Source organism: Talpa europaea, assembly GCF_964194135.1.
Source record: "Talpa europaea genome assembly, chromosome: 5".
Lineage (NCBI taxonomy): Eukaryota > Metazoa > Chordata > Mammalia > Eulipotyphla > Talpidae > Talpa > Talpa europaea.
In genome coordinates this window covers 103,485,154-103,498,501 of record NC_140071.1, presented here as the reverse complement: position 1 = coordinate 103,498,501, position 13,348 = coordinate 103,485,154, and the positions used below count along the sequence as shown (strand labels likewise).

The 13,348-nt window shown below is 40.4% G+C and overlaps 1 protein-coding gene across 5 annotated transcripts in view; it reads left to right on the top strand.

Moving 5' to 3' along the window:
* Positions 1-13,348, top strand: part of RUFY3 (RUN and FYVE domain containing 3) — a gene marked incomplete at both ends in the record, with an annotated part of 75,793 nt that overhangs the window by 52,828 nt on the left and 9,617 nt on the right. For 3 of the 5 annotated variants that reach the window (XM_084233113.1, XM_084233115.1, XM_084233114.1), the window contains 5 exons: positions 2,844-2,936; positions 5,208-5,291; positions 8,749-8,916; positions 9,396-9,493; positions 11,316-11,388. In XM_084233113.1, the coding sequence (XP_084089239.1) occupies positions 2,844-2,936; positions 5,208-5,291; positions 8,749-8,916; positions 9,396-9,493; positions 11,316-11,388 (516 nt within the window). Of the gene's footprint in view, positions 1-2,843; positions 2,937-5,207; positions 5,292-8,748; positions 8,917-9,395; positions 9,494-11,315; positions 11,389-13,348 lie in introns of those variants that run through there. The other 2 variants (XM_084233111.1, XM_084233112.1) reach the window with 1 other exon arrangement.

The following is a 13,348-nucleotide window of genomic DNA, read 5'->3' as shown; positions in this document are numbered from 1 at the left end:
GTGTGTGTGTGTGTATGAGAGAGAGAATGTATTTCCTTATTCTGACTGGGAATGGTCAACTGGTTTCTCTGAGGGATCTCAGTTATCCAGTTGAAGTCTGTAGGCATAGAATCTGGACTAATGAAGTATCTTGCTTTCTTTTGTGTGAATGTTTTGTCTGGGCTAGCTTAGAGTTAATGTTTAGCATATAACATGAAATTCATCATTTTTCATTCAACCAAAATTTTGGTACTATGTGTTAGATACTAGACCAAACTTTTATGTACTAGGTACTGACTTGTATGTACCATATTAACAAACTCTCCACCCTCAGGGCCTTATTTTCTTCTTGGGAAGTAGGGTAGATAACATAAAGAGTGTTGTTCAGAAGAGCAGTAATGCTTGCTTACATGTCATGTGCTCCTGAGCAACAGAGTCACTTGACCTCCAAGAGGCCCAGTTCCTCACTGGGAAATGAGAGTATTTGTACTTCCCCCTTCAGCTTCATAATTACTCTGAATATCAGCTAAGATTATATATGTGAAAATTCTTTAAAAATTCCCCTAAAATAAGAATAGAAAAATAACCTCATGTTTTAAATTTGAATAATGTGGGGACCTCCCTGGTGGCGCAAGGGGTTAAGATGCAACCTATGAGGCTCGCTGCAGCCACTGCACCACGAATTCAATCCCCAGCCAAAGAGCGGCCCACATTGCACAGCAGACCTCTACTGACTCGCTGGCTGCTCCCCTCAGCAGTGTATTTTGGTCAATCTGCCTGTTCTGTTCCCCACTCTGTCTCTGGTGAATCCTCTCACCCCCCACATCTCTGGACTGTACCGCAGTTCTTGTATGCATAAATAAATAAATCTTTAAAAAATAAATAAAATAATAAATTTGAATAATGTATTTTTTCCTAATTTGTCAAAGGCTTAGCTACATATTTCTATGTAGCTACATCTTCATTAGATGTTTCCATGAAAATTCTTAGATAACATTTTTTAGATGAAGACTTTGCTTTTCTATTGCTAATTAAAACTATCCTGTTACATATAGAGCAGTAAATTTGGTTTAAATAAAACCAGGTTGGGCCTGCCTAGTGGCACAGGGGTTAAAGTCTCAGTGCTATCAAGCTGTCGCCTGCCACTACAGCATGAGTTCGATCCCTGGCCAGAGAGCTAACCCACATGGTTCAGCAGACCTCTCCTGTCTTGCCTGCTGCTCCCTCAGCAGTGTATTTCAGTAGATCCGCCTGTTCTGCTCCCCACTCTTTCTCTGGTGAATCCTGCCATCCCCTGCACTTCTGGTCTATACCCCAGTTCTTGTATGCATAAATAAATAAAAATAAATCTTAAAAAATAATAATAAAACCAAGTTAAAGCACTAATCAGGAAGATGCTTTTAGAGATGAGTGCACACTGCGTATCCTCTATAATCAGCAGATGAAGATCTGTTCAAGTCTGCTTTTCCATATATTTTAGATTTAAGAGGACCAGTGAAAGATAATAGTAATATGTCTCTTTTCCCTTCCTGCACTCCTAACTCATATGACAAAATGAGAAGAATTAGACAGGTAATCTGTATAAATATCCACTTTATTATTGATAAAGCTGAATTAGAAAGTGTACTTGGATCTGCAGTTACAATTTGACACTTTCTCTGATGTTGCTAACGCAGAAGAAGAACCTGTCTTAGAGGACACTTAACTCTGAAGAACAGAAGAGTTACTAGGCAAGTAACTCTTGCCCAGAGTTACTTCCTTATGTATTAATTTGATTCATGGTACAGAGGTAGATGGGCTGCCAAGATTTACATTTAAAAAGTGCGCCAGAGTCCTAGCTCCTCTACTTACCACATCAGAATAGTAGTCCAGCACAACCTCCACCCACTGCTAGTGAGGAGTTAATGAAAAGGGAGCCAGTCCAGGCTTAGAGGAGCCCTTAGTTCCTTTCCCGGCCTCAGTCAGCACCTTCACATTGGCTGTAGGAATAAAGTTCAGGGGGTTCAAAGAAGGAAAATGTTTCCACTTTACTTTTTCCTTCTATGGAATGAGGATATAAATTAACAGTGTACTGCTTAAACTATTGCCATATATTTTTAGGTACTGAAAGGAAAAATCTCATCAGTCCTTTTTTTTTTGTGGGACCCTCGCCAGCGGCCGGGGAACCAACCAGCACTGCAGAGGCTACGGGCAGCCTCGCAGCTCAGCGCTCAACCGCTGCGCCACCAGGGGAGGCCCCTCATCAGTACTTAATGGATCTTTTGGAGTGAAAACTCTGGAGTGCATCTCTTTAATTTTTAATTTTTTTTAGAAGATTTATTTATTTGTGCATACAAGAACTGGGGTGTAAGCCAGAGGTGCTGGGGGTAAGAGGATTCATCAGAGCAAGTGGGGAGCAGAACAGGCAGAATGACTGAAATACACTGCTGAGAAGAGCAGTGGGCGAGACCGGAGAGGTCTGCTGTGCCATGTGGGTTGCTCCTTGGCTGAACGGGGATGGAACTCATGCTGCAGTGGCTGGTGATAACTTGGTAGCTCTGTCTTTAACCTCTGTGCCACCATGGACGCCCATCTCTTTAATTTTTTAAAAATAACTATAAAAAGTCTTATGGGGGATTCTTAAGCTCATCCCAAGGCATGAGGTGACCTCTTTATTAAACATTGTAGAAATAGAGTTTTAACTAACCATAATTGCAAGTTATCCATGAAGACACTCTTGAAGTAAACAACCTTAAGTTAATATACTGGTCCTGAAAAAAGGTTCCTGCAAGAAAGAAAAGCTGTCTTTTTTTTTTTTAATCTAACATACTTTAAAAATGTTAATAAAGGAAAGATAAAAGATTATTTTTTAATTGTATCAACAGCTTGCAGTTGCAAACAACAGGATCATTACCTTGCAAGAAGAAATGGAACGAGTTAAAGAGGAAAGCTCCTATCTATTGGAATCCAATCGGAAGGTTAATCTCATACTGGATTTGCAAAGTACTCCCCGAGAGCTTGTCTCAATGCGTTAACAGTGGGAGGAGCTTTGAAGGTTCTTTGGAAGTAGCAAGTAGTTACATATATTAAATGCACTGTTTTTACTCAGACTCCGTACAAAACTGAGTAGATGATAAAGGTTATGGGAGGATGATGTCCTTCTCCTATAGCTTTACTACCACCTACATCTGTTTAGAGACGTCAAGAAACTAATTCAGTTTCTTGCTTTTATGTGCTAATGATCTGTACTGTATTTAATATTATTTTTAGACACTGTTTTACTGTTTTTAAAGAAGTGACACCTCTTTGATACCACTGGAAAAGAGTTACTATATAAGTGAATTTTCTAGAACTTTATCTCTTACAGTAATAAATTATATATATAAATATAGACAGATATAGGCATATATATTATATAATATATAGGCACATATATGTCTACATTTGTCTAAGAGATTTTTTGAAAACCTTTATGTATTACACAATTCCAAGCCTTCTTAAGTAGAGGAGATAATTTAATATATAATAGTAAGCTGTAGCGGCAGGAAGGCATAGATGCAGGATCCCTATGATCCCATGCAGACGGGTGAAGGAGGAGTCCTGGAGCCTTCAGTGGCTTTTTCAGGCTTTTATTGCCAATTTACCAGGTACACGGCAGGCAAGGGGGCCGGGAGGCCCGGAGGCTGGGAGGCTGGCAGGCCTCCCAGCCCCCAGCAAATCTTCACTCTTTCTGGGCTCTCTGGTGTTCTCTCATGGTCTCGTTCTCTCTCTTCTGCTCGTTCTCCTTCTCATGGTTCTGCTGCTCTTGTTCTCCGTGATACAGCCCTTATAAGCCCCGACTCAGCCCAGGTGTACCCACCTACATATGCCCACACCCCACTCCAGGTGCCCACCATCAGGCATGCATTCAGGCCCGCAGGGATCCATCATCTATCCTAATGGCAGGAGGGCAGAAAAGCCTGACAATCTTCTATCCTTCATAAGCCATTTATGATGACTGAAAATTATGTCAACATTGGCAATCATGTATTACTAACTTATAATGGTAGTAGTTTAGGGAGCTGTTGAAATTGAGAGAACTTCCCGCATCTATACTTACATAGTCCCAGATTGCTGTGGGTGATTTTATTCTGCCTTTCATGATTTAACTAGCATCTCTTACTGCTGTTAGTATTGCTTTTTTTAGAAAGATCTGCCACTCCCTTTTATCATCATGCTTCTAACCTATCATGTTCCTTGGAACAGGGAATCCAGTAGCCACAGTTTATATTAAAACTGTTACTAATGAGTAAGTAACTAGCTTTGGGTGGGGACTAGAATAGTTTTCTGTGAGTAACATGTTTGACTTAAATGCAAGGACTTTGTGAAAACAGCTGTGACTGCTTAGAATTTTCTGATGACTGACTTATTTTAGCTGTGATCTCTGAATGGTTTAGAAACATCAGATGCCAGAACTCTGGAGAAGAGATATTTGAATCTTTTACTTAAATCATATATTACAGCGAATAATGTTTTGATTTTAGAGGCTGATTCTTATGACTTCTACTACTTGGTTTGTTGTAAAGGCAGGACATGGGCACAGTGCAGGTTTTATAATCCAGCAGACTGGGTAAAGGAGGAGTCAGTCCTCAGTGGCTTTTTGCAGGTCTTTTTATTGGGATTTACCCGGTACACAGCTGGTAAGGGTGCTGGGGGGCCGGGAGGCTGGCAGGCCTCCCAGCCCCCAGCAAGTCTTCATTCTGTCTGGGCTCTCCGGCCTTCTCTCAGCTTTTGCTTCTCTTGCTTCTCTCTCGGCTTCTCTTTTGGCTTCTCCTGCTTCTTTCTCAGCTTCTACTGGTGTCCCTGTGACGCTACCCTTAAAAAGCACAGTCTTAGCCCAGGTGAATCTCATCTACCTATGCCCACACCCTACTCCAGGTGCCCGCCATCGGGCATGCATTCAGGACTGCAGGATTCCGACATCTATCCTGATGGCGGGAGGGCAGAAAAGCCTGACATTTTTCCTTACCCTACATTTGTTAACCTGTCTTGGGGCTTTATACAAAATGATAAGAAATTCCTAATCCAGCTTTACAATTGTTTTTTATTTACTAGACTTAATTGATTTCTTTTGTTATCTTTGTTCTTTGTTAATTGTTAGACCTACTTAGGTATGATTTTTTTCCTTGCTAAATAGCAGTGCTAGTGTTAGCTAACTCTGTATAGATTCTTTAAATCCTTTCATCTGCTGTTTTATCTGCCTTTTCAAGGGTCCTAAGCAAGACAGAACTTCAGAAGGGCAAGCACTAAGTGAAGCAAGAAAGCATTTAAAGGAGGAGACACAATTACGACTGGTAAATGTTGCTTAAGTTCTAATAGTTCTGGAACACACTGAAAGGTAGTGGCCTACTTGTAGCTTTTATTTTACAGTCCAAGAGCTTTTTACCTTACAGGAATAGTAGTGTTCTAACAAAGTTTTATTGATTCTATAAAACCGTTTCTCTATAATGCTATCTCAGCCCGTTTTCTGAGTATCTTCAGCTACCAATATGTTTCCACCATTTTTTTTTGTTTTGCTTTTATAGTTTATATTGAAAGAAAATAAACTGTATGGAATTTACTTTTTATTTATTTTATTTATACAAGTGCTGGGGTACAGGCCAGATGCGTGGGAGGGTGAGAGGATTCACCAGAGATAGAGTGGGAAACAGAACAGGCAAACTGACAAAGTACACTGCTGAGGGGGAGCAGCAGGTGAGACAGGAGAGGTCTGCCACGCCATGTGGGATTCTCACTGGCCGGCTAGGATTGAACCCGCGCTGCAGAGGCTGTGGACAGCTTCACAGTGCAGGGGGTCGTGGGGGGCGGGGCGCCACCAGGGAGGCCCAGGGACTTTTTTTTTTTTTAAAGATTTCTTTATTTATTTATACAAGCACTGGGTACAGTCAGAAGCACGGGAGGGTGAGAGAATTCACCAGAGCCAGAGCGGGGAACAGAACAGACAGATTGACACAGCACAGTGCTGAGGGGAGCAGCGGGGGGCACAGCAGAAGAGGTCTGCACACCATGTGGGACCCTCGCCGGTGGCCGGGATAGAATCAGTGCTACAGAGGCTGCGGGCAGCTTCGCAGCCCAGCGCTCTACCTCTGCGCCACAGAGATGGCTCCCAGGAACTTACTTTTTAAAACTGCAGTCCCCACGCCTATCTTAGTCCCCATTCCTGTGAAGATCATAATATGTCCCCCTTTAAGCTGGCAGCCCCTCTTCTTACTGAGAATTATTAATGTAGACTTGTACTCTTACTTCTAGCTGTTTTTCTAAATTCATTATTGTTATAATACCTAAATAAAGTATCACCCAATATTAGTGTTAAGATATTTTCAGAAATTTGGCCTCTCTGGTGGCACAAGGGGTTAAGTCTCACACTATAAAGCTATCCACAGCCACTGTAGCATGAATTCGATCCCCAGCCAGGGAGTAACGCACATGGTGCAGCAGACCTCCCCTGACTGGTCCACTGCTCCCCTCAGCAGTATGTTTCAGTCAATCAGCCTCTTCTGCTCCTTACTCTCTCTGGTCTCACTCCCTACACCTCTGGCCTACACCACAGCTCTTGTATGCATAAGTAAAATAAATCTTTAAAAAAAGATATTTTTAGAAATTATGAAGTATATATGAATGTATAAAGTAGTAAGTTTTATCCAAATATTAGTGTATTAATTTACCTCTCTTCCTGCACTTCAGATAGTACCATAAATAAGAATAGGGAGAAGCCTGAAAACAATTGAGTACTGATTGGTACTAAAAATTATCATACATTAATAGTATATAGAATAGAAATTCAAGTTTTCTGAGAAAACAATGTTATTTTAACATATATGAAGAATTATTTTGCCTATGTATTTGGAATTAGATCACAAAATATTTTCCATAAGAATGGTTCTAGAGGGGCCTCCCCGGTGGCGCAGCGGTTGAGCGCTGGGCTGTGAAGCCGCTCACAGCCTCTGCAGCGCGGGTTCGATCCCCGGCTGCCAGGTGAGGGTCCCACATGGTGCGCAGACCTCTCCTGCCGCCCGCTGCTCCCCTCAGCAGTGTACTTCGGTCCTTCTGCCTGCTCTGCTCCCCGCTCTGGTGAATTCTCTTGCCCTCCCGCGCCTCTGACTGTACCCAGTGCTTGTATAAATAAATAAATAAATCTTTTTAAAAAAAAAAAGAATGGTTCTAGAAATATGTCGGCATTTTAAGAAGCAATTTGATTCATTTTCTGTCATGCTAACCATGTACAAAGGAAACCTCGGTTAAGCAATACATAGTAAATATCCTACAGTAAATTTTCCATATCCTTTTATTATAATGTTTATTTGAAAGGAAAGAAACCGGGCCTCCCCGGTGGTGCAGCGGTTGAGCGCTGGGCTATGAAGCTGCCCGCAGCCTCTGCAACGCCAGTTCGATCCCTGGCCGCCGGCGAGGGTCCCACATGGCGTGCAGACCTCTCTTGTTGCGCCCCGCTGCTCCCCTTAGCAGTGTCCTCCATCTGTCTGCCTGTTCTGCTCCCCGTTCTGGCTCTGGTGAATTCTTTCACCCTCCCACATTTCTGACTGTACCCAGTGCTTGTATAAATAAATAAATATTTAAGAAAAGAAAGGAAGGAAACCAAGAAAGTAGGCAAGACGTAGGTGTGTCCTGACTGCAAAGGAACTTAGGTCTCTATATCATTGGTCATCCAAACAATATTGCAATAATAACAGTTGAAATGAAGTTTGATGGCAAGTGAATATAGAAATTAAGCTAGCCATATTGACCATTCCCAGTAACTGAGATGCTAGCCTGGATACCCAAAATATCTTTTCAGCAACTTGAGCTCTTGAATATGTCAGTACTATCCAGATTGAAGAAAATGGGAATCGTTTCATTTTATGCTGGCTACTACAACATATTATATTTCTATAATAGGCGATGATATCGGTTGTCTGCCTTACTGTCTAATGAAGTATCTCAAGTATATACGTACTTTAGATATTAATTAGCACTATTTTGGGCATACCAAGTTTTTCAGATTTGTAAATCATTGAGTAAATGTCACTGTAATTATCCTAGTTTTTCTTACTGTTACTACCTGCAATGAATGCTAGTTTATAGCTATTTTTTTAAAGATTTTTTTTTTTTTAAGATTTATTTATGTATTTATACAAGCACTGGGTACAGTCAGAAGTGTGTGAGGGTGAGAGAATTCACCAGTGCCAGAGCAGGGAGCAGAACAGGCAGAAGGACCTAAGTACACTGCTGAGGGGAGCAGCGGGCGTTGCAGGAGAGGTCTGCGCATCATGTGGGACCCTCACCGGTCGGGGATCGAACCAGGGCTGCAGAGGCTGTGGGCAGCTTCGCAGCCCAGCGCTCAACCACTGCGCCACCAGGGGAGGCCCTAAAGATTTATTTATGCATACAAGAACCGGAGTACAGGCCAGAGGTGTAGGGGGTGAGAGGATTCACCAGAGACAGAATGGGGAACAGAATAGGCAAAACTGACTGAAATACACTGCTGAGGGGAGCAGCGGGCGAGACAGGAGAGGTCTGCCATGCCATGTGGGTATCTCCCCAGCTGGTGGGGATCAAACTTGCACTGCAGGGGGCTGCAGATAGCTTCACAGTGCTGTGCTTAACACCTTGCACCACCAGGGAGGCCCTAATTTATAGCTATTTTGGCGGGATATTCAGACCCAAGAGTTTGGTCTTCCTTTTTCTGTGGAGTTTTATACCTGGTCGTTAGTTGAGGAAAGCAAGAATAACCAATATCTTTATCTTTGGGGGCAGGATGTTGAGAAAGAACTGGAGATCCAGATCAGCATGAGACAGGAGATGGAACTGGCCATGAAGATGCTGGAGAAGGACGTCTGCGAGAAGCAGGATGCCCTGGTGTCTCTGCGGCAGCAGCTGGACGATCTCAGGGCTCTCAAGCATGAGCTTGCCTTCAAGCTACAGGTAGGGGAAAGAGGAACAGGCTCACTGGTCTCTGGGCCTCTTTTTTTCTCGAATTATACCTCATATACAAGAGGAAGAGTCACGTCTCATCGTGCGATCAGCTACCAGTAGCCACTGTAGGAATAACACCATTGTGGAATCCTCTGTAGCTGTTTTGGAAAACCATGGCCACTTTTCAAACTGTAATGTAAGGCCTTTCTTACCCTCTAAGATAATTGATACTTTCTAGCCTAACTTGCCAACTGAGTCATATAGCCCATTCAATTTTATACTGCAATACGAGAGGTTGATGAGCCTTCTGATGTTAGCTTTGGTCATAAAGCATCACCTACCAGTACTAATTATAAACATGCTTTTGGGTTTTCTCCATATACAAATATACAAGCATTGCTATTTCTCTTTCAGTTCAAAAGGCATTTGTGATTTATTTCAGGATTTTATGTTAGATATACATCACTCATAATTCTTTTTCATAACAGAGTTCAGATTTGGGAGTAAAACAGAAAAGTGAACTAAACAGTCGCTTGGAAGAGAAGACTAATCAGATGGCTGCTACCATTAAACAGCTCGAGCAAAGGTAAAAGTGCTGTTTCTTTCATGAAAACACATTGAGCTTTCAGTGCTGCAGATGAAGAGAATGTATTATGCATCTGATAAATAGAAAGTATCTGAAATTGTTTCGGCTTAACATCAGGCATGGCAGCAGAAAGAAAGCCAATGAAATTTTGTGTTTTCTAAGAAGTCATCAAAAATGCATTTAAGAAATGTCACTTATGTCTGTTTTGGACTCTAACCCCCTTCCTTAACCCAATTTCAATACTTTGATAGATGAAAGAACTTTTAAATATGTTTCTAATTCTGTTGTTTTACTGTTCATCACTAAAACCTTTAAATACATTGGTGCTAGATGATGAGGGTTCAAAGCCCTTCTTTAACTTTAATCTTTTCTCTCCTCTCTCTATCTCCCCTTTCTCTGCTTTCCCTGAACAGCCCACTTGTTTCCTCTGACACCTCATACCACAACTCTTTGTGTTTCCAGCTCTGACCTCTTGGAGACCAGTCTTGCATTTTCATTTTCTGTCCAACTATTTCCCACCAGTACCTACAGTTCATTCTACTCAAAACACATCCTCTCCCTGTCCTACTCTCATTTCTCTTTTTGTCTAAAACCCCCACTTTTCCTGGTGACGAAGCTGCCAAAAAAAAGGGCCAGGAAAACAAGATTAAATAAATCAGGACACCCACAGTCATTCGATGTTGCAAATCTATTTTTCCAACTTTAATACCTCCTGATCACCCTCCTTGACTTGAACAAAATTAATCTACTGGCCCTGGACATAATTCCCATTCTCCCCATTCATTCCTTTCCTAATAATTCCACCAATTAAACATGCCCTTTCTCTTATCCCTTGTTTTTCAGACACATTCAGGCTCAACTGCCACTCCCTAAAGCCTATTCCTTTTTTTTTTTTTTTTTTAATTTATTTATACAAGCACTAGGCTACAGTCAGAAGTGGGGAGAGTGAGAGAATTCACCAGAGCCAGAAACAGAACAGACAGACTGTCAAAATACACTGCTGAGGGGAGCAGCGGGTGGCAGGAGAGGTCTGCGCACCATGTGGGACCCTCGCTGGTGGCCGGGGATCGAACCGGCGCTGCAGAGGCTGTGGGTAGCTTTGCAGTTCAGCGCTCAACCGCTGTGCCACCAGGGGAGGCCCACCTAAAGCCTATTCTGATACTCCTTACAAGCTAAAAATAATCTGTCAATCTGTCCACATTGGAATTCCCATGTCTTTATATCGATATCATTTACAGCACTAGTCAGTTTATATGTCATCTTATAGCCTTATATATATCTTATCTTCAGATGAAAATGTGACCTCCTTGAGATTATTAGTTAATTGATCTTTTTAAGTTCTGTCATTGGACCTGTGGCAGTGTCTTGAACATACAAGTCATTCATTTAGTAAATACATGGATGAATGGATGTATCTTTTATTCAGATGATTCTTAACCAGGAGGGTTCTGAGCAGTACAGCCTGTTAACATTAACTCAAAAGTTAATTGCAAATCAGTAAATAACCTTGAAGGTTCCAGTTTAACTGATTTTAAGTAAAAATGTATTGGTCTCTCTGGTAAGTTATCTAAGTGCTTGCTCATAAGCCTTTATATGATTATTATTAGCAGGTCATTTTTAGTGTTCATAAGTTAAGTTTGAAAAGTATCAAATTGTTTTTTAGTAGTTTCTGACTTGGCATTTAAAGCAGACAGAACTAAATAAGAACTTGTCTCTTCAAGTAGTAAACTGACTTATTCTTTTTGCTATCTTTGTCTTTCCTGTTTATCCATTTTCTCAATCCCCCATCTACTTCATTTTTGTTTTTATTTTATTAATTTAGTGAAAAGGATTTGGTGAAACAGGCAAAGACCTTGAATAGTGCAGCTAATAAACTGATCCCAAAACACCATTAGGAGTTTTTGCAATTGGTCACCTCTCAAGTCTGATATCACAACTTAGCTGTAAAAGGAAGCAAATCCAAAAGTTATTACATTTAAACTCTAATTCTATATGAAACGTCACCAAAAATTGACTTGACTTTGAATTTGTTGGACTTTTAAAAAAAACAGTTTGATATATAGACTGTGTTTTTTTCCTCCTTTATTGTTTCCCCAGAGCTAGAAATTTAGTATAAGCTCTTAATTAAATGCCTAATAAACTTTGAATAATTACTTCCGAGTTGAACAATAAGTAACAGACCACTAAAAAGAAAAGTCTAGGGAATTGATGCTCTGTACATATATTATTAATGCCTTTACTACCCAGTCCCTAACAGCAGATTCTAGGTGCATTGTCTATATCAGCAAGCCTGTTCTGCCTTTACAATATAATGAGCTAGAGGTGACTACCGTTCGAACTTGGACTCTTCTAAAGTAGTTCTGTGTCTCCTAGGCCATGACCTCTTTTCACTTTGGTTATATAAGTTTAATTCCCAAGCCAAGGATAAGTACTTAGTATTTCACTACAGTTCTATTCTCAGTAACTAAGATTGCTTGCAACATTTTTACCTTAGTGACTTCAGAGGGGAAAAAAAAAAAAACAGCATCCTTACATTTATTTCTTTAAAGTACATAGAGATACAGTTAGTGATTAGGTAACCTATGATAATATAATAATGTGGAAGCTTGGGAACGCCCTCCTAATATTTGTCATCTCTACCTCTGCCATTTTCCTGCAAATCTACTTCCTATTTAAGTAGATCAGAGAAAAGAATTTCTCTCTGAATAAAAACACTTTTCTTCTATTGAAAAAAGATACACTATACATTTTTCAAATATATCCTGCTTTTCCTTTTGGAGTAAAGGTGAAAAGGTATAGACATGAGTAGTGGTTTCCTGACTCATTCCTCGAGTGGAAAGCTTTACTTAAGAGTGATTGTTTTTGTTCATTCAAATGTGGGGACTTGCTCAATTTTCTGGGAAACTAACAGTCTATTAGAAGACCATTTCAGAGTAGGACATAGCTAAATAGATAAAACTTATGTTCTTCACCATTATTTAGTCTATAAAGATTCTCAGTAGATATCCACAAACAGTAATTAGCAGGGCTTCTTTTTCTAAGTGACCACAGTTCTAACATTTTCTAGGCTTTACATTGTAAATTATCCTATAAATATTGAGATTTTTTTCCTTTTGATTTGTGGGGAACAGACTTTATATAAGCCTTCATTCCTTCAAAAAGTCTTGACAAAATATTTCGGGGTTTTTTGTTTTGTTTTGTTTTGTTTTTTTCATTCTAATATGTTTTGCAGCATTTAAGCTGCTTAGATGGGGCCAGAAATAATCCCTTTGTTTCCAGCTCTTGAAATTCTTTACCTTCTTCTTCAGGGGGGAAAAAAAACAGGCAGAATTAAGGGAGTAAGATAGATTTCATGTGTGCTGTTACCAGTCCTTGCAGACTTGAACCAAACTCAAGTCAAAGAGCATTTAACAACCTGATGGAAAAATCCTGTGCTCTTGAACTTATTTAGTTCTTATAATTTTGCACCTATATTAATAAATCCCTTAATGTCTTATCTTCATCATCCTTTGTGGTGATGAGTTGCTTTTTCTATGTGCATATAGAAGGAAGATTCAGACACCAAAACATTTCAAAGACTACACATAGCATGCTTCCAAATTCTATTATAAACAGCCCCAACTGTTTTCACCTTTTAGAACATGCTTCTTTATAGGTGCAAAGTTATAGGATATATAGAAGAAAACATTCGTTAGAATCTTCCAGAGAATATGGTCAGGAATTTATGCAGGCCACTGCTGAGTTGTTTGTCCGACTAGGCACACCCCACTTGATAGGAATAGAAGGAAACAGATGGCCAAACTCTGACAAAGGCTTTTCCTTATATAATAATCCAAAGCCTGGGTAAGAGTTGAT